At 46.2% G+C, this 20,998-nt stretch overlaps 8 protein-coding genes across 10 annotated transcripts; 4 read left to right on the top strand and 4 right to left on the bottom strand.

Moving 5' to 3' along the window:
* The first annotated feature begins 4,488 nt into the window (after nt 1-4,488).
* On the top strand, nt 4,489-6,520 carry LOC128301280 (differentially expressed in FDCP 8 homolog). 2 transcript variants are annotated; one of them, XM_053037675.1, is made up of 5 exons: nt 4,489-5,206; nt 5,276-5,440; nt 5,501-5,545; nt 5,624-6,090; nt 6,159-6,520. In XM_053037675.1, exons 1-5 carry the CDS (start codon nt 4,489-4,491, stop codon nt 6,372-6,374), a joined length of 1,611 nt encoding a protein of 536 aa, XP_052893635.1. In that variant the 3' UTR covers nt 6,375-6,520. The 2 variants fall into 2 exon arrangements, with proteins under 2 accessions (XP_052893635.1, XP_052893634.1); XM_053037674.1 differs by having other exon boundaries at nt 5,501-6,090.
* LOC128301281 (uncharacterized) lies at nt 6,077-7,349 on the bottom strand. 2 transcript variants are annotated; one of them, XM_053037677.1, is made up of 2 exons: nt 6,443-7,349; nt 6,077-6,356 (listed from the first exon to the last, which is right to left on the bottom strand). In XM_053037677.1, exon 1 carries the CDS (start codon nt 7,277-7,279, stop codon nt 6,545-6,547), a length of 735 nt encoding a protein of 244 aa, XP_052893637.1. In that variant the 5' UTR covers nt 7,280-7,349; the 3' UTR covers nt 6,077-6,356; nt 6,443-6,544. The 2 variants fall into 2 exon arrangements, with proteins under 2 accessions (XP_052893637.1, XP_052893638.1); XM_053037678.1 differs by having other exon boundaries at nt 6,239-6,370.
* Nucleotides 7,350-7,765: 416 nt separating this feature from the next.
* On the bottom strand, nt 7,766-9,754 carry LOC128302335 (NF-kappa-B essential modulator). Its single transcript, XM_053039134.1, has 3 exons — nt 8,545-9,754; nt 8,154-8,479; nt 7,766-8,097 (listed from the first exon to the last, which is right to left on the bottom strand). The coding sequence occupies exons 1-3, from the start codon at nt 9,655-9,657 to the stop codon at nt 7,881-7,883; spliced, it is 1,656 nt and encodes a 551-aa protein (XP_052895094.1). The 5' UTR covers nt 9,658-9,754; the 3' UTR covers nt 7,766-7,880.
* A 354-nt stretch (nt 9,755-10,108) lies between these two features.
* LOC128302595 (tumor susceptibility gene 101 protein) lies at nt 10,109-12,160 on the top strand. Its single transcript, XM_053039448.1, has 7 exons — nt 10,109-10,370; nt 10,444-10,528; nt 10,592-10,821; nt 10,886-10,985; nt 11,055-11,266; nt 11,339-11,673; nt 11,745-12,160. Exons 1-7 carry the CDS (start codon nt 10,326-10,328, stop codon nt 11,929-11,931), a joined length of 1,194 nt encoding a protein of 397 aa, XP_052895408.1. The 5' UTR covers nt 10,109-10,325; the 3' UTR covers nt 11,932-12,160.
* A 395-nt stretch (nt 12,161-12,555) lies between these two features.
* On the top strand, nt 12,556-13,206 carry LOC128301560 (transmembrane protein 258). Its single transcript, XM_053038110.1, has one exon. The coding sequence runs from the start codon at nt 12,583-12,585 to the stop codon at nt 12,823-12,825; it is 243 nt and encodes an 80-aa protein (XP_052894070.1). The 5' UTR covers nt 12,556-12,582; the 3' UTR covers nt 12,826-13,206.
* Nucleotides 13,153-15,270, bottom strand: LOC128301559 (partner of Y14 and mago). The gene is made up of 2 exons (XM_053038109.1): nt 14,961-15,270; nt 13,153-14,889 (listed from the first exon to the last, which is right to left on the bottom strand). The coding sequence occupies exons 1-2, from the start codon at nt 14,986-14,988 to the stop codon at nt 14,114-14,116; spliced, it is 804 nt and encodes a 267-aa protein (XP_052894069.1). The 5' UTR covers nt 14,989-15,270; the 3' UTR covers nt 13,153-14,113.
* Nucleotides 15,271-15,548: 278 nt separating this feature from the next.
* On the top strand, nt 15,549-19,284 carry LOC128302182 (translation initiation factor eIF-2B subunit delta). Its single transcript, XM_053038941.1, has 6 exons — nt 15,549-15,589; nt 15,649-15,786; nt 16,060-16,155; nt 16,360-18,248; nt 18,313-18,671; nt 18,743-19,284. Exons 3-6 carry the CDS (start codon nt 16,114-16,116, stop codon nt 18,964-18,966), a joined length of 2,514 nt encoding a protein of 837 aa, XP_052894901.1. The 5' UTR covers nt 15,549-15,589; nt 15,649-15,786; nt 16,060-16,113; the 3' UTR covers nt 18,967-19,284.
* Nucleotides 19,117-20,970, bottom strand: LOC128302183 (zinc finger protein 729-like). Its single transcript, XM_053038942.1, has 3 exons — nt 20,828-20,970; nt 19,423-20,766; nt 19,117-19,357 (listed from the first exon to the last, which is right to left on the bottom strand). The coding sequence occupies exons 1-3, from the start codon at nt 20,939-20,941 to the stop codon at nt 19,202-19,204; spliced, it is 1,614 nt and encodes a 537-aa protein (XP_052894902.1). The 5' UTR covers nt 20,942-20,970; the 3' UTR covers nt 19,117-19,201.
* Nucleotides 20,971-20,998: the final 28 nt, after the last annotated feature.

The following is a 20,998-nucleotide window of genomic DNA, read 5'->3' as shown; positions in this document are numbered from 1 at the left end:
TATGGGGATTGCGAAGCCGTGATTTCTTCACTATTTATCTTCTTCCCTTCGCTCGCGTTTACGCGGCGAGGGTTTTATGCACACAAATTTGACAGCGCGCTACACATAGCACCGTATGAAACGTCAATTCCGTGCGTGAACGAAGGACGACGCTTTTGCTATATTTCCAATGTGCAATTGTTTACGGGGCCGGATTTGCGCAATTATCACACATAGATTTTGCCGCTCAAACATCAATTCCAATCGCGTTATGCGTTTCCCGACGATTTGACCACTTTGCTGTGTTGTTGGATTTATAAAAGAAACGATGGAGAGCGATGGAGATGCGAAGGGAAGCGTAGCGGAGGGTGACGATATCTTTCTGGGGACACGCTTTGCGTGTGTGTGTGTTTGAGTTTATCTCGTCGAACGTGTTACATAAATCCAACTGACCATGTTCTCTCCTCTGCCTTCAACACCATCTTCCGCGCTCCCTGTTTCACACCCCGACGCTTCCTTCCACACACGACAAGACGGTTCTAGTCTGCTGAAATAAAAATAATTTTTCACATCTCGCGTAAAAACGCCATCAAGGGAACGCGATAGACGCGACGACACACGTACGGTGCGTACCACCACACAGGTATGGGTGACCGTGCGCGAACGCACATCAACACACAGGAAGCAAAACCGAAGTTGCATATGACATACGGGAAGAATAAACACACAGGAGACGTGCAGTTTGGGACACGGACAAACCAATTCGCGACGATGCCGTTTGGCGAAATCGAAAAATCGGAACTTTATACCAACATGACTTAACCCTTTTTAATACAAAAAACCAATTCCTGCTCCGGGCAGATGCACTTCGCACTCTCTCTTTCTTGCTCTCTTTCCTTCTTTGGAGTTGAAACTGTGGCGGAATCCGTCGTCATGTTGCGGACCCCACACATTCGTATCCAAGTACGAACGGTTAGCGTTTTCTTTTATAAAACACGGCAGCAGAAGATTCCACACTTGTTGGCACATACACACGGTCACGGAAATTCATTTCCCTTTCGGGTACAAGCGCGAGTCGGTGGTAGGAAAAAAGGTGGCATGAAAAAATTTCTATTTAAGTACGCACACACGAGAGAACGCGGAATGGGAGCACAACGCAGCACACCAGGGGCAAGCGAAGAGGAAGAAGGAAAACCCGTGCACGGATAGCCACGAAAAAGAAAACTCAGCCTTGGGGCTTATGGGCTTGCCTTCTTGGCACGGCGGTCGGTTAGGGCCAAGTGTACTGTGCGGCACGAATCACGGCGCTGATTTTTGGTAACGCTTCTATACTGTGCGAAATTTACTCGACGAATTCACATTTCTTTGCATTTTTCACTTTCGTACCACGTACCAGAGTGACCCGCAGGTTTACACATCGAGCGCGTATTGACAGTTCACCGTTTGACATAAGCGGTACCGGTATAGGAGCTTCGAACGTCATTAAGGTGTGGTTTTCTGTTTGTTCATTTTTAGTACAGGTTTTAATTGCTCTAAAGCATCTTCCAATAAAACTTGATGATTGTTTCTATTCAAATATGCACTGATAGATTTATTTCTTTCAGTACCCACATAAAAAGCAGTTTTGTTCCATGTCAAAATGCACGATAGAATGGCAAATAAAAAACAGCGGAATGTAGGACCTGGTGTTTTGCCGAGAAAGTGCGTTGCGTGGACATTTGATGTACAATCGATCAGTTAAAACGATAATAGAGTAAGCAGAAGCACAAATATATGAATTTCATGTAAATTTTACCGTTCCACTTTGCAAAAATTGCAAAAATTGTGTCGCTTTTTAAGGTACAAATCACTTTTTTATATTTTATCTTCATTATGTTCCACAAGGAACGCACAAGACAACTTTCAGTCAAGTTATCACCGAAGATCAGATGCATCGTTTGGTTTATGTCTTGGGATAATCGTACAGATGGCGCAAGTATAATTTCCGCTTCAATTTAACGTTTCCTTCGGATATGTTTTTACACTAAATTTCAATCATTATAAAAGTGCGTAAAAGCAGCATGGACAAATGAAAATGATACACAAAATGGAAACCTGTACCGCTTATGAAACAGAATAATTTTCTTTCTTTTCTTCAGAAACTTTAGCCAGTTTTTGGTCAGATTGAACAGTTACGTAGAATCTCAACTATGCGCACTTTAGTTCTTTCAACTCTAGTAACGCCAACAACGAGTCCATCATTACTTCTACCTATCGCAGTGCAGTGCGTACACGGTGTTGCAGTGAAATAAACGGGTGGTAAAAAAGAAATACAAACCCTTCAATAAAATCGCACCAGTACGTTTTATTATCATCATGACGTAAATTGTTAACTGCACCAAATATCACAGATCAGCTTCCTCCTTTTTTGTGTGGCCTTTTTGTTTTCCTGCCGGTTCACTCGCCTTGCCCCCCCGCAGGGTGTGGTGTTTACTAATTTTCGCCGTTCTGCTAACCTAATTGCCGAAACAGCGCTGCCTCATCTTCGGACCAGCGACACTCGATACGGGAGCGCCACATTTGTAGAAACAATCGCAGCACGAAACCAGCCAGCAAAATCGTCACCAGAAAGCAAACAAGCAGCAACAGGTCCAGCCCCAGGGAGGGATCTACCGAAGGCACATGTTGAATGGAAATGTCCCTTTCTGCTGGTGCCACCACAGCTAGCGTCAACTTCGAAGATCCGGCTTCATCGCCGTCAAATGCCATTGCTGCAGCGATTGCTACAAATCTCTGGCCACCAGCGCCCACACTGTGACCCACTCCAGCGGATTCAAAACTACGAAAACGGCGATGATAACCTATCGTAGAACGTAGACACTTGAGACAACAATCGAGACTATCGGTTGTAGATTAAATTAACACGTTTATCATCCCGTGCGAATGGCCCAACCATCAGGGACAAATTGCTTTCCCGCCTCGAATGTGTCAGTTACATTCACACCAAACACCACCCATGTAAAGCGATACGAAACCACGTAATTGTGATATCAACTCAGTTTATAGTATACTAATTGCCGAAAGCAGTCATTTTTTATCTCTCGATGCTTCACTGCGCTTCCTCTTTCTTGAGGATGGTAAACCAACAACTAATTTATAATACTGCTTTGATGATCATAATTGTTTATCGCTCAGAACCGGACGAGTGGATCAGTATTGGAAGTTATTGTAATCCCGAATTGCAACCTACATTTAACACATCTGCGTATAGGGGCCCGTTACGGGTAGTTTGTCTGTTATCTATTTGAAACCTCAATGAAATATAGCATTATCTGATGGTTGTCACTTTGCTACGAAACAATGATTGATTGATTTTCGCAATTGTGGACATCTTTATTCGTCGAAACATAATGGCGAGCAATCATGTTGTGATGCGAGCTACACAAAACGGCTCATGCCCCAGAACGCTTCTAGGTATCTTAGCCCAATACAGCAGACTGTTTGTCCTCCAAAGCCAAAAAGGATGTCTTTTTGACTATCAATGTTCAATGACTTTGCCCACTAAAACCTATACGTACGATGCTGGATCTTGTTCCAGCATTTACATACACCTCTGAACGTTCGAGAGGTGCTGAATGAGTTGTTCAGAAGGAATTTTAGCCTCGTATGTGTGGAAGGACAATGCAGGAGCCGTTAGACTCGCTAACCTCTGGTAGGTTAGTCACGTCATGAAAATGACACAGGGCGACCCAGCCTATAGAGTCCTTTTAGGTCCTTAACATGGACAGAGGAGGCGTGGTAGGCCCAAAATGAGATGGAGTGATGGCGTTGATGAAACTCCTTGGAGTTCTACGCCTGTCATCTTCCACTTGTTTTAGTTAGGACATTATTCTATTTTCCCTTAGTTACTGAAAGTAAGAATTCCATTGTTCTTTAGCTTTAATTGCAAACATAAGAACACAAATTGTTGATTCTCTGATAACGAGTCTCACGAACGCAAATATCCTGCCGAGAGCGAAATCATCCTTTCCCGCCAATATGTGCTCTCTCTCTCCCTAACAAAATTTCAAAGCGGAAACGGAACACCCCCATCAAGTTGTGGGCAGAAAAGAGCCCACTACTACGCACGTGCCTTTTTCCTCACATTTTGTTTGGTGATGGGAATCTTTCTTAGCAAGAAAAAAGTACACAATTTACAAACAAAAACAAGCACCGTAGATTGAGTCATAGCTATCAATCCGACGAGTTGTGGTTCCTGGTTCACTAACACCTTCATTTGCGTTCGCCGAGCGGGAGTTGAAAAGAATGAGCTTAAAGTGTGTAAGTTAAATCATCTTCCAAGCCAAACCGCCTAGTGGAAGAATGTGATTAATAGTGGTGAAATGAAAAAAAAAAGGTTACAGCATTCTAAACCACTGATAAGAATGACCGAATGACTGTCGTTCAAGTGCAAATGAGCGGATGAGCCATTGTCCCGATGCAAAGTTAGTACGGTTAGTTGTGGCGATCGGTGGCTGTTTCGTTTGAACTATGCAGAGCACGGTGCAAAACTTCCGGGAAGGGCTGTGGAATCTACCGAGTACGGTCAATAGCTTGCTGCTTGCCGGAACATTCGCGGATAATGGTGGGAGAAGCTTGTCGGGAGAATTAACCCGAGGACAAACCGGTTCCACCGAGCGGGATGATAACAACAACGATGGGAGCGAAGATGTTGATGCAGAGGACAGTGAACAGGAGGAGGATGTACCGGAAACGGGTACCCATGGCAGTGACCGAACGTTGGAACCCATGAACAGTTCTGTCTGTTCGTTACGTACATCCTGTGACGAACAGAGCGGTGCCCAGAAGCAGGACGTTCAAGGAACAGCCCCACCCAGTCCGGATTCTGCTGTGCTGCGCGTAAAATGGCAGCTGGTTCCGCTAGACCAGAACGCAACATTGGTGGAATTGGCGCAAGCCATCGACACGTGCCGGTCCCTGGTACGCTCGAACGCTTACGGACCGGACACGGAACAAAGCAAATGGTTGGTAAGGCATTTGGTGGAGTTGCGGTACCGATACCGGGAGCTGCTCGACTACTCTCGCGATCCGGAAGCGGTGCTGGAAGAGACGGAAGTTATACTCGGGCACCATTTCGTACGCCGGAAACAGTTTCCCTTCCAGCAGCTGCAACACAACCGGAACCTGTACTGCGATCACTGTTCGGGTGTCATCTGGAACGTGGTGCAGGCGTCGTACGTTTGCAATGGTAGGGAATTTTATTGCGCGGTTTTCCGGTGCTAAACATAAAGATCACTTACGTTTTATCTCCTGCCAGATTGTTCCTTTGCCGTGCATCACAAATGCTTGCGCAGTGTAATCCGTATCTGTGCACACGTCGTAACGACGGAACACAAGCAACCGATCGAATGTATCTGCCCGGAGATTGGATTGGCTTTTCAGAAGTATACCTGCGCTGAATGTGGAACGCAGTTGAGCTACAGTAAGTTGATCCTTGTAGGTGTGTTGCTGAATTTGGATTGTACAAGTCTTCCTTTTGCAGATACAACCACCGCCATCAACTGTTTCGGACTGGAGTTTAAGGCAGGTAGGTGTGCTGTTTTTCACCATTCCTTCACGACACCAAAAACCAACTGGGGTTTCGGTTTATTTTTGTGTGCAATAGAGAAACTGAATTCGATTCAACCGCGGTTGTGTGATTACACCGGCTTGTACTACTGTCCATCCTGTCACTGGAATGATAGCAGCATAATTCCCGCGCGGGTCACCAACAACTGGGACTTTGTGCCACGCAAAGTTTGCCGAGCGTCGCTGCAACAGATCAATCTACTGCTACACAAACCCGTCATCCGGTTGGAGGAGAAAAATCCGCGTCTATTTACCTTTATCCCACAGCTGGCCGAAGTGAAGCGGGTTCGGGTGCAACTCGGTGAAATGAAGCGATACCTCATCGCGTGCCGTTTGGCCGATGAGGCGAAGCTCGTTACGAAGCAAATCGGCGAACGGCGTCACCTGATGGAATCGGTCGAGCTGTACAGTGTGGCGGATCTAGTTGGCGTAGAGGATGGAACGTTGGTAGGTCAGCTCCGTACGTTGCGTGCCACATTCGAACATCATATCAGAACTTGTTTGGTGAGATACGTTATCGTTAAGAATCCTGCGTCCATAACCATACAACGGTATATTGGTTGTTCTTTTAGATCTGCTTCGGTAAAGCATACATCTGCGAGTTTTGCAACAATGATCAGGTTTTGTTCCCGTTCGACGATAACGCCATCAGCTGTACACGTTGCAGTACCGTCAGCCATCGGGAATGTTACCAGCGCAAGAAGATGAAATGTGCAAAGTGCACACGGTTACGGCGACGTGCTTTGCAAACTCTGCGCGAACAGCTGGACCTAGAAAATGGGAACTAAATTATGCTCATATCATTCCACTTTTAAAGCTACTTCGATGTGCTTTGGTTGTGCATTTAGACTATTACCTCACAAGTGGCTTCATTCGCACGGCTTTTTTACTGTCGGCTCTACAAATACTGCAAATAAACGCACATGCATTCGAACGTGTCCGTGTTGTCGGTTTCTTTTCAATCCGAATCATCGGCCAATCCGGAGTCCGGGTGAAGCGCAACGCATTCTACGCCGAGCTGCAACAGTAGATTTTGCTGCTCCTCGATAATTTGCTTCTGTTGGCCATTCAACCGCAGCAGCTGCTCCACACGAACTCTTTCCAGCGAGAGCAATTGTTCGAGCTCTTCATGTCGAGGAATACTGCAGCTAAGGGCGGCTGAAATGGAAGTGGCTTCATTCGATTGTGCATCCCCAGTTGTGTGCGGAGACAGCGGTGTACATTCTTCCTCCATTCTTCCCAAATCTTCCTCATCCGACGACACATCTTCAGCTACTTCATACTGCAAAATCTTCTCGTCTGATATTTCACTACATTCATCACCACAGTCACCGGTAGTTTCTGTTTCCTTGTCGAAGATCTTCACAACATTAGCCGAATACTCTTCGCCGGTATAGAGCTCTATATGCTTGATTCGTTCCAAATTCCACACCGGTACCGCCATCCCGGACAGTTGCCTGGTGAGAAAGTGCTTTGGATCGAAATGCCTTTGACACACGCGCGGATGCTCGTTAGGCCGGATGTCTTCTTCACCGAGTGCCATCGCTGCTAACCATCGGTTCCACATGGCTGTACCACGCGCAGGAAATCGAAACAAACGGCAGTGCCTGCTGCGATAGCGTGTGTTTTGGCACAGGAAACACTTTCGACCCATCAGTAGGGTAGTTTTCTGCGAGCTGGGAACGCCGGACATGTTGAAAATAGCCTGAATATTTAACGCTATCGACTCAGGGCGCTACACCATCCCGACATCCTTGGTCGCGCTCAGCTGACTTTGTTTTGGTTTGATGTTGACAGTTGGCTTCGTACGAATTGTTGAGTTTGTTTTGGATGCAAACGGTTTCGTTACAACCCTTTTGTTCATGCTCAAGTGCAAGTTCCGAGGGATGTATGGAACCAGGTGTACAACAAGATAAATGTTTCCAATAGCCCACGTGTAAGATCTCGACTTAAGTGAAGCTTCCTTGACAATGAAAACAAAATAAAACCTTGGTGACGATATTAGTCGCATCACCAGTGGGGTTTCTGATAAGACATTCATTATCAAGCATCAAATCCATGCGCTGAATCACCACTGGAAACTGCCATCATTTGAGTCACGAAGCTCTTATCTCTACTCTAGCGCGTGTTTCGCATTCGATTAGTTTATGATTTGTTCCATCGTACTCAAAAGTTATGTTTCATCAGCATAATTTTATTGTAACATGGATAAATGTTTAATAGTGTTGAAAATAACGTTTGGCTAAATACAGCACGCTTACTTTGTTCATAGTAGTTCATGGTGGTACTACGCCCTATTCGATACCCATACAATCAGCCGCATGGCTCTGCAACGAACTAAAATCTTTGTATCCTTTCAGGCACAGCGGACAGCGAAGCAAACTGAGCGGTTCCTTCTCTTCCTCTACCAACAGCTCGGGGTTGGTGCGATTTTCAGTCATCTTCTGGCTGGTTGTAGCCTGCTGTACCATTATTGCAGCTCGTTGTGCTGCTTCTTCGCGTTCGGATTGTCTGTAAAAAAAAGAATCATTATAGCTTCACGATTGCGATTGCGGGACATGACTTACGTTTGCAAAGCTTGCGCATTTAGCTCCACATTGCGACGCTGCAATACTTCGAATTCGCTCAAAATACGACTCTTTTCACCAGCCAGTTCCTCGCGAGCGGTACGTTCGGCTTCGAAATCTTTCTGGAAAATGTCTGACTGTACTGTCAGCATCTGTACCCGCTCCTGCAGTACGGAAATTTCGTTACGCAGTTGCTCTATGTTATCGTCGCGGGACTTGATGTCGTCAAACAGCTTTTGTGTCTCGACTCGTGTAGCTGCATAAATTTGTTCGGCTGCTTTAACGTTTGCCTTGAGACAGTTAATCTCATCCACGTAGACATTTCGCTAAAATGAATTGTAAATTCGAATCAAAGATTTACACTAAACCATGTAAGAACCCATTTTCTTACCATATCTTCAAATTCCAAATTCTTGGCCACCTCCATAGACAAGCGCCTTTCGAGCTGCTTCATCTCACGTTTGTGAGTTTCTCCCGAAACGTAGCTCGTCTTTCCATCGTCACTTTCTGGTTTGTTGTTGTGCACCACCACAAAACCTTTAATTTGTAGTTCCAGGCGTTCGATGTGCTTGGTCAGATTCTGTACGAGAGCCTGCCGTTCTGATGATTCCTTGCGCAATTCGTCCACTTCGGACTGCGCCGATTGGCGCTCTACTTCGCGCACTCGACCAACTTCATCCAACTCCACTTGCAGCTCTTTATACGAACTCTGCAGCTCGTTTTCCTTCGCTGTTGCAGCTGCTCTGAAAGCCTCCAATTCTGCCACCAGCCGGTTGTTTTCCGCAGATAACTGTTCGATTTTCAGTTTTTGTTCCTCGATGTGAGCATCCTGTTCGGCATACCGTGCCTTTGTTTCGTCCTGCAGCTGCTGTATGGACGTGAAGTTCTTACGCATCGCCACATTAGCCCGCTGTAGACTTTCCTTCAGCTGGCTGTGCTCCATGCTAAGCTTCTGCAGCAACTGAACCTCCTCGAAAGAGACCGACGAATGAGCCAAACTGGGGAACTGTTGCAGTATCGATTGTGTTTCTCCCAGGATAAAGGAAGCTGTCGGAGTCGGGATGGAGCTGGTCAACAGCCCATCACGCGGGACATTTTCCTTGTTCTCGATCGATTGCAGGCTTTTCAGGGAGCCTTTTACCGAGCGTGGTGCTTGGTGCATTGATTCGGTTGACGCAATCATTGACACTTTTGGGGATGATGATTCATTCAACGATTTTGCTGTTTGTGGTGCAATCGATGATGCATTCAGAACGTTTCCTCCGTTCGTGAGCAGGCTGTAAGTGGTGGAATCGAGCTGTGTTGAAATTTCCATCTTGGAGACAGAAGTTGTGAGCGTCGCCAAAGATTTGGCTGAGTCGGCGATTTCACGCTCCACCACCGATGTTGGCTGCGAGGAAACCGGAGCGAGGGAATAGTTGACCATCGAGGGTGTTGGCGAGGTTCCGAGTATGATGAACGATTCCTCCTCCAACGAACGCTGGGTAGATTCGGCCAGAGACATCGTTCTCCCTGGGGGTGTTAATTATAGCCACCAGTTCTTCCTATCTGAAACTGCAGTTGAGTTCTCTCTGTAGCACGGACTCTTCGGTGAAATCAGAACTGCGCCAACAGTGGGGCATACAAGCACTAAAATATAAAAAAAATCCAATAACAACAGTTTGACATCCGAACAACAAGACAGTGCTGCCAGCAAGGCGAACAAGAGCCATGTATTGCAAGGAATAAATGTTCTCATTTTTAAGACAACTAGGTCGTTGTTTGTATTAAACCAGGGCTCAGAAGGATGAAATATTTAAAATACAGCAAATATTCAACACGAAATTTGCTGTTTTACGTTATTTGTAATAGAAATATCGTTTCTTGAATATGTATATATCAATGAAATTACCAAACTCGAGTCCATTACTGTAAATCCTGTTGGTGTGGTGTGTGTGAACTGTCAGTCGCAGCAGAAGATTTAGAATGTTTAATTGCACGAAGTCTGCCCGTCATATCAAAAGCAAGAATTGCTTGTGAAATTTAGTTCGCCACAAAGAAGGGAGTACCCTGAGCTCCCTGCAACGGGCGGGCCACAGCTAAGGGATCGTTAAACTTATTTCGTTGGGCCATTTCTTGGCACGTCCTTGCAACAGCGGTGGGCAACCTTGGTCATTAAGCAGCAGCACAACAATGCACAAGCTAGACGAAAATGCACTGTCCCGGATGTTGTCCACGGTAGGTGAAGACCTCTGTCCAGTCAGAAAGGGAACAGAAATTAACACCTTCATCGCATACGTTTCTATTGCAGTATCGGGACCCTACGGCGACCAAAAAAGACGTCACAAATGCCTTACGCATTTACCACGGACTGCAGCACCGAATGGAAGAGTACGGTGAGTCATCTTCGTAGCAGACGACCTGATTTGCAAACTGATGGAATTTATTTCCTTATCCAGTGTTCAACGATGGCAGCACGAAAATGTTACTCAATCTTCATGGTACTATACCGGTAAAGTATAAGGGCAACACGTACAACATTCCCATCTGCATCTGGCTTATGGATACACACCCGAAGAATGCTCCTATTTGCTACGTCAAACCAACGTCCGAAATGCGCATCAAGGTGTCGGCGTATGTTGATTTCAATGGAAAGATCTATTTGCCCTATCTGCACGATTGGAACCCGGTAGGACACGGTGTTTTTAATGGTACTATTGCTTGCTAAACTTTGCCGTTTCATTCCTGTACAGAAAAATGCCGACCTACTGGATCTTATTCAAATCATGAGCGTCACGTTTGGCGAAGTGCCTCCAGTGTATTCCAAAGGACCAGAAGCATCGTATCAGCAGCGTAAGACAACGTGTATAAAATCGTTGCGAAATAGTTGCCAAATATTCTATTCCGTTGTATCTCTTGCAGCATCTTATATGCCACCGACGCAGGCCACCAGTACCTCTTACATACCTCCATACCCAACACAACAATTCGCTCCGTATCCAGTGGCAGGGCCAGGGTACAATAGCTACGGACAACCCGCGCCCGGTGCTGCCGGTCCCGGTTATGGATTGCCTTACGGGATGCCGACCTATCCGCCAGCACCAGGCACAATAGCTGGATCTACACCAGCCGTGGTAAGCTGGAACAAGATTTCCCAGCATAGCAAACCCATTGAATGCTAATTATGCATGTTCTCTGCGTTTTAGAATCAAGGTACTGGAACGATCACAGAAGAACATATCCGGGCATCGCTAATAAGTGCCGTAGAAGATAAGCTGAAGCGACGGGTACAGGAAAAAGTAAACCAGTGTCAGGCTGAGGTACAGACGCTTAAACGAACACAGCAAGAGCTAAACGAGGGTCAAGTCAAGATTAAGGACATTCTCGCGCGGCTCGAACGCGACGAGAAGGAATTGACGAAGAGCATCACCGTGCTAAAAGATAAGGAAAAGGAGCTGGAACGTGCTCTGGAGTCGTTGGATAATGTTGAATCGATTGATGTCGACGAAGCGGTCACCACCACTGCCCCACTTTACAAACAGTACGCACAGAAACATCCAACCGTAGCTGCAGCAAAGATTCTTAACCGATACGGGTTTATCCATTTTACAGATTATTGAATGCCTACGCCGAAGAAGCCGCCATAGAGGACGCAACCTACTTTATGGGTGAAGCCCTTCGCAGCGGAGTGATTGATCTGGAAGTGTTCCTGAAGCAGATTCGGCAGCTATCGCGAAAACAGTTTATGCTGCGTGCCCTTATGCAAAAGTGTCGGCAAAAGGGGGGCTTTAGCGTTTAATTCTGTGTGCGACCCGGGATCGTGATTTGTGACGGAAGTACTCGAAAGAGTACTCATCGTCCAACTATATATGCTTGTTTTCCGTTCTGTGTATCTCTCCTGTGCCTATTTCCTTTTTGATTGCGTTAGGTTGCGCAGCGCACCTATTATTTTCATCGTCTATCATGATATTATAGCCCTCTCATTCGTTTCGTGCTATATCGAGTATAATAAAGCTTACACATTTTAAACAGTCAGCCCCTCTGCTGAAAAGCATGTCTTACATTACCTTAAATACGTAAAAAAATCCTCCAAACAGAAGGCAGCTTTCGTTGTTGCAAATGTTGTAAATACCGGGGTGGCACAATCAAAACAAATCGGTTCGATTTGCCCCTCCTATTGTTCTCGTTGGTCTGTCAAGAGAACTGTCATTTTACGCAAAGGAAAAAAGCTACACGCCACGTCAGTTTCGACAGCAAGAGACTTGCTGGAAAACGCCGATTTATACGTAGCAACAGCGGATTGTTTTGTAGATTTACTGTGATTCTTCTTTTGCTGTACGTACATTATCATTCGCTTCGCGATATTACACACTGTATTACAAAATTTACTAACTAATACGACAGGATTTGCTCACAGGTTTACCGGAAATCGCATCGACACCCGAGCGTCATGGATTTGATGGTGCGCTACGTCTCGCCGGTGAACCCGGCCGTGTTTCCACATTTGGCCAGCGTGTTACTGCTGTTCGGCACATTCTTCACAGCCTGGTTCTTCGTGTTCGAAGTATCACGCCCGAAACAACCGTCCAAGGAGAGCGTAATCTTCAAGGAGCTGGCCATCAGTTTGTTTGCATCGCTGTTCCTTGGCTTTGGTGTGCTGTTTCTTCTGCTTTCGGTTGGGATTTACGTGTAACGGATGTACCTAGTGTACCGCAGCCCATTTCCTCGCCTCAACATTCTATTCCGAATCTTACTCTCAAGCAAACCCAACTGCGGTGAAGCATTGCCACGAATGAAATGCACCACAGCAAGGGATTCAAATGCCAACATCAGCGCGAACAAATGGATTAAAATGTGGGTGAAGCAGGGTAACTACTGTTTTAATTTGTAAGCCAATCGTCATAAGAAATACACGTCAGACCAAACACACAAGCACGAACTCATGGCAGAGCATTAGTCCGTTCCGATTTAATGTGTTTGCTTTTGGTAAAGAAATGCGCTAGACAGGAACGTTGGTCCTTAAAACGTTTATTGACTTTTCGTGTTCCAACTCAACCGTGTAGTTTACCTGCTCTGGCTCATCGTTCGCTCGCCCATTCTTTTTATATCATTTAACAATTTACGTTAAAACTTACGTCTAGCACTAGTTTAATCTTAAGCCTACGTACTTGCTACACGAAAACTGCTTACACGTAGGAGCTGTTAATGCTAACCAGTCCACGAGACGGTTGGACTGTGAAGTAAAAGAGAAACAAAATGTTCCGTATTCGACTAAAACACGGCGGAACAGGAGCTTTAGCTCGATGGGGAGATAGATCAAATAAAGCATCGAAAATATGTACTATCGACGAGCGTAATAGTAGGCCGTATGTTACGCAGAACAGATAGCGAACGTTAGCAGCTACTCTTTTATAAACATACATAAAAAAGTAAAAGCAAGATCCCGGCAGTACGACCGTACGATCCGATCGAACGGTTAAACTAAGCCTATGAGGATGTACAATCACTGACAAGAAAAAAGGACACCCCCGCTGAACGTGAGTGTGTGTACGGAAGCTAATCGAGCCTCGTTTTCGACATGTGAACGGAAATATTAATTTCGTTATGATGATTCCGCCGTAACACAGTGGCAAACAAGTGTGGGCGAATGAAGCACTGCATCTTTTTACGCGGTAAATTAAGTTCTTCTTTAGGCTCACCACCAATCGTATCGATCCACGACGCTTGGTTCGATTCATGTGGGTTTGTACAGCGAAGAAACTTCCTACATCTGCGCCATTCAGTACCGCGACAACTACCAACTTGCGAATGTGTTTTGATCCGAAGTGCACACAACGAGTGGTTTGTGGTTCCTTCTTCGCCGGACAACTTAAATGCAGCCATCCTGACAAACCAGTTTCTGGGATTACTCTCTACCGCGCTTCCTAATGCGCAAAGCGGGACTAAAGTCGGTCCCATCGGTCTTATTATCGCTTTTATCATCACATGGCACCGGCGGAATATTGCACTTCAAGCTCTTCAATCTCCTGCAGAATGTCCGGTTTCCGCTTCACCTTCTCCAGCTGATCCTTGTCCAGCTTTGGCCCATCGGTGGATCTTAGCTTTGTTTCGATTGCTTCTATTTCGCGTATCTTCTTCCGGAGCTTGCGTAGCTTTTTCGCCACCTCCAACTGCTGTCCTTCGGCTCCTTCAACCGAAGCGGTTGTTGTTGACGATGGTTGCTTTAGCTGTGCACCGGAAGCGAAGGCGCTTGCCAGTTCCTCTACGGCGGAATCACTGTTGGAAGCGGTGGCGGGCTTTTGTTGTGACGATTTTGCGTGTTGCTGCTGCTGGTGGGGTTGCTTTGTTTTGACTGGCGGTCGCTGTTCCAACAGTATGTCGGGCAGTTCCGGTGTCTTTTTGCAGCGTAAAGCGGCATTCATGTTTTTGGCCGTGTTGGCCTTCTGTTTTTCACTGTTACCCACCGCACCGTCAACCGCTAACACTCCGGGTGGTAAGGTATTTTGCAGTTTTTTGCTCTGCTGCTCCTTCCTTTGTTGTTCCTCTCGCACCTGCCGTAACCGTTCACGTTCACGCTTTTCCTTTGCCTTTTGTACCACCTCCGGCGGTAAACCGGGCGGCAGGGTTGGTTTCTGAGCAAACTGTTTGCCTTTGCTTTCGTACAGTGGTACCTCCTCCTGCGGTACGTAACCATCGCGTACGCGGCGTGGTTTGCGCCATGTTCCGTCCGGGCGCTGCGTAGCCGGAATGAATTTTCCTGCCGTGGTAAATGAAAGGCAAACGATTTAAAGGCACATTATGCAAGCCGGACAAGCGGGTTAAGCTTACCTTGACTGTCGGTCGAGTAGGTTGTCATAGTTTCCCGTTTAAGCTGCCGCACTGGAAACCCGCAGTAGAGCAAAATGCAATCAACAAAACAAATGCACACGCACCGTATACTGGCTGTCGGCAGGGCTAAGGGCTAGAAGCTAACACCAATTCAGCAGATGCCACACGGGGAAAATATGCTCGCGTTTGTTGCGTGCTACGCACCTCCAACCAACACCAAACGGCAAAGGCGGCCAGTTTATTTTTAACCACCGTGTTGCCGTTTCGTCCGGCTGCAAACAAATCTCGGTGTCTCGGAAATGGGATTCCTTTTGCTGCTTGGCGTGTGTGTATGTTTATACGTATGTGTACTGCAGCCACCCCCTTTCGCACAACCCCTTTTCGGTATAGCAAAACTTTCACACAATCTCCGCTACGGTTTGCACACGCACTTATCACAATGTGCTTTATCTACACACCTTGGGTCACATTTCAAACAATTCGCCATCGCACATTGAAGTTCGAATTTGATAGCAGATGTTCGAAACGTCAAACGAGCGATGTCAAATTGTCCTCCCATCTCTTTAAAATTTCATTTCCTCCTCGTACCAAAGGACCGCACGAGCAAGAACTTTATTTATTTATTGGTCGTAAGTAAAAAATAATCCAGCTATAGCTTTCCTCACAATTTTCGTTTATGTTTACCTAGGACAGAGCGGCTGGCTTCAATCGATGCACTAGCAGCAGTTTCAAACATTGCGCTGCGCGTAAGAAATCTGTTCCGTGGTGAAAGAGAAAATTCTGCTACGTTGCAACCAGAGAATTGCCCTTGCTGCCTGCCGAAAAGGTATACCAAATGCGTGCCATTCCATTAACCATGCAACACGAACGTTGCTACTATCTCGCCACTAACTGAAGAACTTGCCACTACATAACTGCATCGTTGTTTGCAATACCGATTGGTTCGCTCGATCGATATACTCCCGTAGATGTTGTCCTTCTAACAAGTGTTTCTACTTTCTCCCTACTTTATCTCATTCGTGTCCCGGTGTGCAATGCACTTGCTTGTTGTTACGGTGCTGCCGGAATGTAACGTACATTAAACAAAAATGTCCCAAAGTTAATTGCCACGATTGTAGATACACCATTTAACTTCTCTCCTTACACCATCACCATGGAGACCGCCGCTCCAACGGATGCTGGATCGTTAAAAAAGGTATCGTAAGGAATTTTGTTGCCTGAATGCGTGTGTTTTTATTTTGCAATTGGAAGTTTTGTTTCCCCCTTGTTCCCTTTTGACCATCTTTTGCACGATCCTTCCTTTCGGATGCACTCCACTGAAATTATATTAGTTTGTAGAATTGCATGCATAGTATGCCCTAAACTATTGCGTATTTTAATTAACTTATTTGTTTTGTAGAAACGAAATCGAGCGCACAAAAAATCAAAACCAGACGCAACAAAGGGAGCAGCGCTTTGCGGAACGATTAATACCGCTCAGGTCTCCGCAGTTGAAAAGGAGAATAATCCCCCAACACGCACTTCGCATGCAATAACTGCAACAGAGTCCGATCAGCGATCGGGCATTGAAGCGGAAGCTCCTGAACTTTCTCGTAAACCAAGCCGTCGTCGTAAACGAAAGACAAAGAACGACAAAAACGAATCCCAGTTTGAATTGCAATCGATAACGGTTGAGGAACTATTCCCACCGGGGAAGATTTCTACGCAAACGGTGTGTCAAACACAACCGAAAACGCTTGAAACTGTACCAGAAAACTTGTCGATTTCCCAGAAGCCCGTAATTGATAAAACCAAGTTCGTGGGTATAACCGACATCAGACCAAGCGAACTCTTTCCGGCGGCGAACGAACCTGCAACGCTCGTGCAAAATATAACTTTTGATGAAATATTCCCCGGTCCGGAATTGTTCCGGTTCGATGGTGGAGTTACAATAACTGGGAAATTAACTTTTGCTGAATCGCACGGCTTCAAAGCGATTGCCTTGGATGCACAGCCTGCTAAGCACACCATTGAATACATCCAGCAAGGCTTACAGGATATATCTACCGAACAGCTTTTTCCAAACTGTCTGTCAATTGGGTTGAAAACACTTTCAGCACCGTCGCAAATTGCAAGCCAACCCATAGAGCAACCTGCAGCCATGAGTGCACGACCTGCCGCTACTGCACCGGGTGCTAAACCAGATAAAACTCGTGAAGAGATTCTTGCAGAGCGCGAAGCGAAGAAAGCGGCCAAATTAGCTGCGAAAACTAAAAGTAAGGATAAAGAAGCACCACCAGCACAGGAAACCCAGAAACAAACTCCAGCACCACCGACAAAAGCTAAGGAACAACGTCCGGCCAAACAGAAGGCTGTATCTTCAGTACCTTCTGAGTTGAAAAAATCCAGCACCGATGCGAGCATTTGTGAAAAGATGAAAGATTTACATATTAGCGAAGCTCCTGCAATTGGGGCGGATACTGGTGTTTCTGGAGAAAACAAAACAAAAGAACTTTCGAAAGCGGAACGAAAGGCACTGTTCGAAGCGAAAAATCCTTCCCTCGTCGCTAACGCACCGGAGGGAGCAAAGCCGGTAAAACCAACACTAACGAAAGCCGAACGTCGTGCAATTCAGGAAGCACAACGAGCTGCCAAAGCGGATGCGCAGCAAGCGAACAAACGCGACACCGCACCAGCAGCTGGAAAGCAAGAGCCGAAAAAGGGTCAGAAAGTGGCCACCGAAATCACAAAAACAAAAGCTCCAGCAAAAAAAATTGTTCCAACCGGTGGTGTGGGAGTAACTGGGATTGGTGGTCCGCCACCGCGTAAGCATATCGTTAATTTGTTCAACCATTTGCATCAGCCGAAATTTGCCGCTATCGATATTGTAAACTCGCCCACGTTGCATCCCGCTGTTACGAAGCTTGGCATACAGTATGCCAAGGGAGCGGTCGTTGGATCGAAAGCTCGCTGTCTTGCCCTGCTAAAGGTGCTGAATCAGCTGATACAAGATTATGAGACACCGGCGGAGAAAGAATTTGGCCGTAGTTTTGAGGAGGTGTTGAACGTATCCGCTAACCATCTGCAACGCTGCCGACCTTTCTCTGTCTCGATGACGAACGCGTTGCGGCACGTAAAGATGTACGCGCGTCAACTGGACGGGAAGGTGTCCGTGTCGGAACAGAAGGAGTGTTTACTGGAATCGATCGAATCGTACATCCGCGATCAGATCGAAAAAGCTGAAGAGGCAATCTGCTGCTCGGTGCAGGATAAGATTTGCGACGGTGATGTTATTCTAACCTACGGTTGGTAAGTAATTCTATCACTGAAATGAGAAGGTTGGGAAGAGTAATAAATTCTTTAAAATTCCTAGCTCCTCGTTGATTAAACATATCCTGGAGGAGGCGATACGTCGGAAGAAAACCTTCCGCGTGATAATCGTCAATGCAAGACCGCGGCAGGAAGAAAATGCAATGCTAGAAGAGCTGGTTCAACTCGGCGTTAAGTGCATGTGCGTGTTAATCAATGCGGTCAGCTATGTGATGCCAGAGGTGACGAAAGTGTTGCTCGGCGCCCACGCTCTCCTGGCGAATGGATCCGTAATGAGCCGGGTCGGAACGGCACAGATTGCACTGGTGGCCAAATCCTACAATGTGCCTGTGCTCGTCTGCTGCGAAACGCACAAGTTTACCGAGCGCGTGCAAACGGATGCGTTCGTGTACAATGAGATCGGTAAGTGAGGCGCTACTTTTGGTAGTTGGTAGTTGTACTTTAATTCCGATTGGTTTGCTTGTATCGACCAGGTAATCCTAACGATCTCGTTCTTCCGCCACGCACCCGCGATCTTCCCGAGGCAAAACCGATGCTGGCCGATTGGGAAACGATCACGTCACTAACGATTCTGAACCTGCATTACGACGTAACGCCACCGGAACTGGTGACCGCCGTCGTTACGGAGGTGGCAATATTACCCTGCACCAGCGTGCCGGTGATTCTTCGCATCAAACCATCCGACGTAGCGTACTAAGCTACGAAGGAATTCTCAGGGTAGAAAAGTGTAGGTTCGTTAGTAATGACGAAAATGACGACTAAGATAAAGTAATGTTACAAGGTATAAGATTGAATCCATAAAAGATTCGTTGAATTGAAAGAAAGCAGCGTTATAAGGTACAGGAATTGTTTATTTTGTCAAACTTTAAATAAGGGTCCGGAGGTACAGCTAAATACTGGTCAGAGTCTACTAACATTAGCGCTATAAACAATTATTCTATTAACCTTCGCTTCCTAAGCTCTCCAGCAAACTCCTGCGGATGAACGGTTTTACGATGCGCATACAGCTTGTTTTTAGTGTTGAATCGTTCTGAACAATGCTGGCAACCATACAGTTCCTCGCCAGTATGGTGAATAGCAATATGTTCCTACAAAGAAAACAAAAAAGTTAGTAAAAAAGGGGACAACACGGCTATTTTCATCCCATGCTAACCCTCATATGATGCGGTCGGTTGAATTTTTTATGACACCATTCACACTCGAACCGGCTTTCACTGTGAACGCGTCGGATGTGATGTTTTAGCGCCTCCGGGTTGGGTGCATGTTTTCCGCACGTCTCACACACCACTTCACCGCCTTCCGGTTGCGTATGTTTGCGGCGCATATGCTTCGTAAGGCAGTACTTGTTCATCAGCCACATCATGCACAGTTCGCACTGCACCTTGTCCTCCAGCCGGCGTCCTTCGTGTTCTTTCCGGTGCGAATCGAAGCACTGCTTGGACCGAAACACTCGAGCACACACCTCGCATACATGCTTTTCACCTTCGCCATGGACAGCGACAAGATGTTTCCGCAGCGAGCCCTGGCTGGACAGTACCTTTTCGCATTGCGTACACGGAACCGTGCCGTGCGCCACCATTATGTGAGCATTCAGGTGGGAACGCGAAACGAATGCTTTGCGACATGTGGTGCAGGGAAAGGAACGTTCCGTTGCCGAAGCGTGGACCTCCTTCATGTGCTCTTTTAGGACTTTGCTCGAGGAGTAACTTTTGGCGCACTGTTCACATCGGAAGGTGTCCGGATTTAGATGTAACTGCAGGTGTTCTATCATCCAGCATTTCTTGTGGATCGCTCTATTGCAGCATCGCAAGTAGCCCGTTACTTTGTGCGTAAGTTTGTAGTGCTTGTGTAGATCGGCAAAATCGTTCAGCGGTGCCGAGCAGAGATCGCACGTTAGTTTGTAATGTTGCAGCACTAACTGTTCCGGGGTGAGTTTGGTCGTTTGATCATTGCTGGACTGTTCGCCTTCGTTCTGTGGGTCGGAGGTTTCTATGCGCACATTTTGTGCAGCTGGAGTGGGCTCTTCTTCAATTTCTTCATTTGTCGACACGGTCTGAACATTTTGTGTCGATGGGTCTTTCATTGGTTCGCTCTTAACTTGGACGGGTTCCTCAGCAATTTGCTCGTTTTTGGATAAACTTGGAATATTTTGTGCTGGAAGCTGTTCGGTTTCTGAATCTGATGTCGAACCATCATCCCTTTCTTCTTTCAACATCCAATTATCATTCGCCTCATCGATTGTCATGGAGTCGTCGTTCGACTCAGCGAATGCCTCGAGCTTAACCTCATTTGATAAAGGATCCGCTATCAAGGAATCATTGTTTTCAGTGGAATGTTCGATTTTTTCCTGAGGATTTTCTTTACGAAGACTCGGGAGTATCTTGTCTCTCAACTGTTCCTGATTCCTTGCTACTTGTTCCGCATACCAGTAAAATTCTTCTATGGTCGTTTTGCATGTACCGCAGATGAGCCCGCTTGACTGCAATAGTGGTGTTAGCTAAATAACGAAGAGTTTAATTAAATATATGGACACAATCACGATCACGAGTTTCGCATACCGTAAAATAAAATACTCGACCTATCTTCACTATTAGTTCCTGGTCGTTTAAAGCATTTAGGTCGTTAATTTCACCACTGAGACACAAATGACACACGCCGTCCAAGTTATCCATTTTGTTATTATATAAAGCTTAAAAAATCCCGAACCACAAAAACTAGCGTTTGATACA

Source organism: Anopheles moucheti, chromosome 3 (assembly GCF_943734755.1).
Source record: "Anopheles moucheti chromosome 3, idAnoMoucSN_F20_07, whole genome shotgun sequence".
Classification (NCBI taxonomy): domain Eukaryota; kingdom Metazoa; phylum Arthropoda; class Insecta; order Diptera; family Culicidae; genus Anopheles; species Anopheles moucheti.
This window is presented reverse-complemented; position numbering and strand designations above follow the sequence as displayed.

What these genes read in the sequence shown, in the direction of transcription:
- LOC128301280 (XM_053037674.1), top strand. Translation starts at nt 4,489, where the DNA reads ATGCAGAGCACGGTGCAAAACTTCCGGGAAGGGCTGTGGAATCTACCG. An exon ending in GGCGTCGTACGTTTGCAATG is followed by an intron (nt 5,207 to 5,275) that starts GTAGGGAATTTT and finishes ATCTCCTGCCAG; the next exon opens with ATTGTTCCTTTGCCGTGCAT. An exon ending in ATCATATCAGAACTTGTTTG is followed by an intron (nt 6,091 to 6,158) that starts GTGAGATACGTT and finishes TTGTTCTTTTAG; the next exon opens with ATCTGCTTCGGTAAAGCATA.
- LOC128301281 (XM_053037677.1), bottom strand. Translation starts at nt 7,279, where the DNA reads ATGTCCGGCGTTCCCAGCTCGCAGAAAACTACCCTACTGATGGGTCGA.
- LOC128302335 (XM_053039134.1), bottom strand. Translation starts at nt 9,657, where the DNA reads ATGTCTCTGGCCGAATCTACCCAGCGTTCGTTGGAGGAGGAATCGTTC. An exon ending in ATTTGGAATTTGAAGATATG is followed by an intron (nt 8,480 to 8,544) that starts GTAAGAAAATGG and finishes AATTCATTTTAG; the next exon opens with CGAAATGTCTACGTGGATGA. An exon ending in AATGCGCAAGCTTTGCAAAC is followed by an intron (nt 8,098 to 8,153) that starts GTAAGTCATGTC and finishes TTTTTTTTACAG; the next exon opens with ACAATCCGAACGCGAAGAAG.
- LOC128302595 (XM_053039448.1), top strand. Translation starts at nt 10,326, where the DNA reads ATGCACAAGCTAGACGAAAATGCACTGTCCCGGATGTTGTCCACG. An exon ending in ATCTGCACGATTGGAACCCG is followed by an intron (nt 10,822 to 10,885) that starts GTAGGACACGGT and finishes ATTCCTGTACAG; the next exon opens with AAAAATGCCGACCTACTGGA. An exon ending in AGAAGCATCGTATCAGCAGC is followed by an intron (nt 10,986 to 11,054) that starts GTAAGACAACGT and finishes TATCTCTTGCAG; the next exon opens with CATCTTATATGCCACCGACG.
- LOC128301560 (XM_053038110.1), top strand. Translation starts at nt 12,583, where the DNA reads ATGGATTTGATGGTGCGCTACGTCTCGCCGGTGAACCCGGCCGTGTTT.
- LOC128301559 (XM_053038109.1), bottom strand. Translation starts at nt 14,988, where the DNA reads ATGACAACCTACTCGACCGACAGTCAAG. An exon ending in CTACTCGACCGACAGTCAAG is followed by an intron (nt 14,890 to 14,960) that starts GTAAGCTTAACC and finishes TTACCACGGCAG; the next exon opens with GAAAATTCATTCCGGCTACG.
- LOC128302182 (XM_053038941.1), top strand. Translation starts at nt 16,114, where the DNA reads ATGGAGACCGCCGCTCCAACGGATGCTGGATCGTTAAAAAAG. An exon ending in ATGCTGGATCGTTAAAAAAG is followed by an intron (nt 16,156 to 16,359) that starts GTATCGTAAGGA and finishes TTTGTTTTGTAG; the next exon opens with AAACGAAATCGAGCGCACAA. An exon ending in GTTATTCTAACCTACGGTTG is followed by an intron (nt 18,249 to 18,312) that starts GTAAGTAATTCT and finishes TAAAATTCCTAG; the next exon opens with CTCCTCGTTGATTAAACATA.
- LOC128302183 (XM_053038942.1), bottom strand. Translation starts at nt 20,941, where the DNA reads ATGGATAACTTGGACGGCGTGTGTCATTTGTGTCTCAGTGGTGAAATT. An exon ending in GTCGAGTATTTTATTTTACG is followed by an intron (nt 20,767 to 20,827) that starts GTATGCGAAACT and finishes TTCGTTATTTAG; the next exon opens with CTAACACCACTATTGCAGTC. An exon ending in ACCGACCGCATCATATGAGG is followed by an intron (nt 19,358 to 19,422) that starts GTTAGCATGGGA and finishes TTTTCTTTGTAG; the next exon opens with GAACATATTGCTATTCACCA.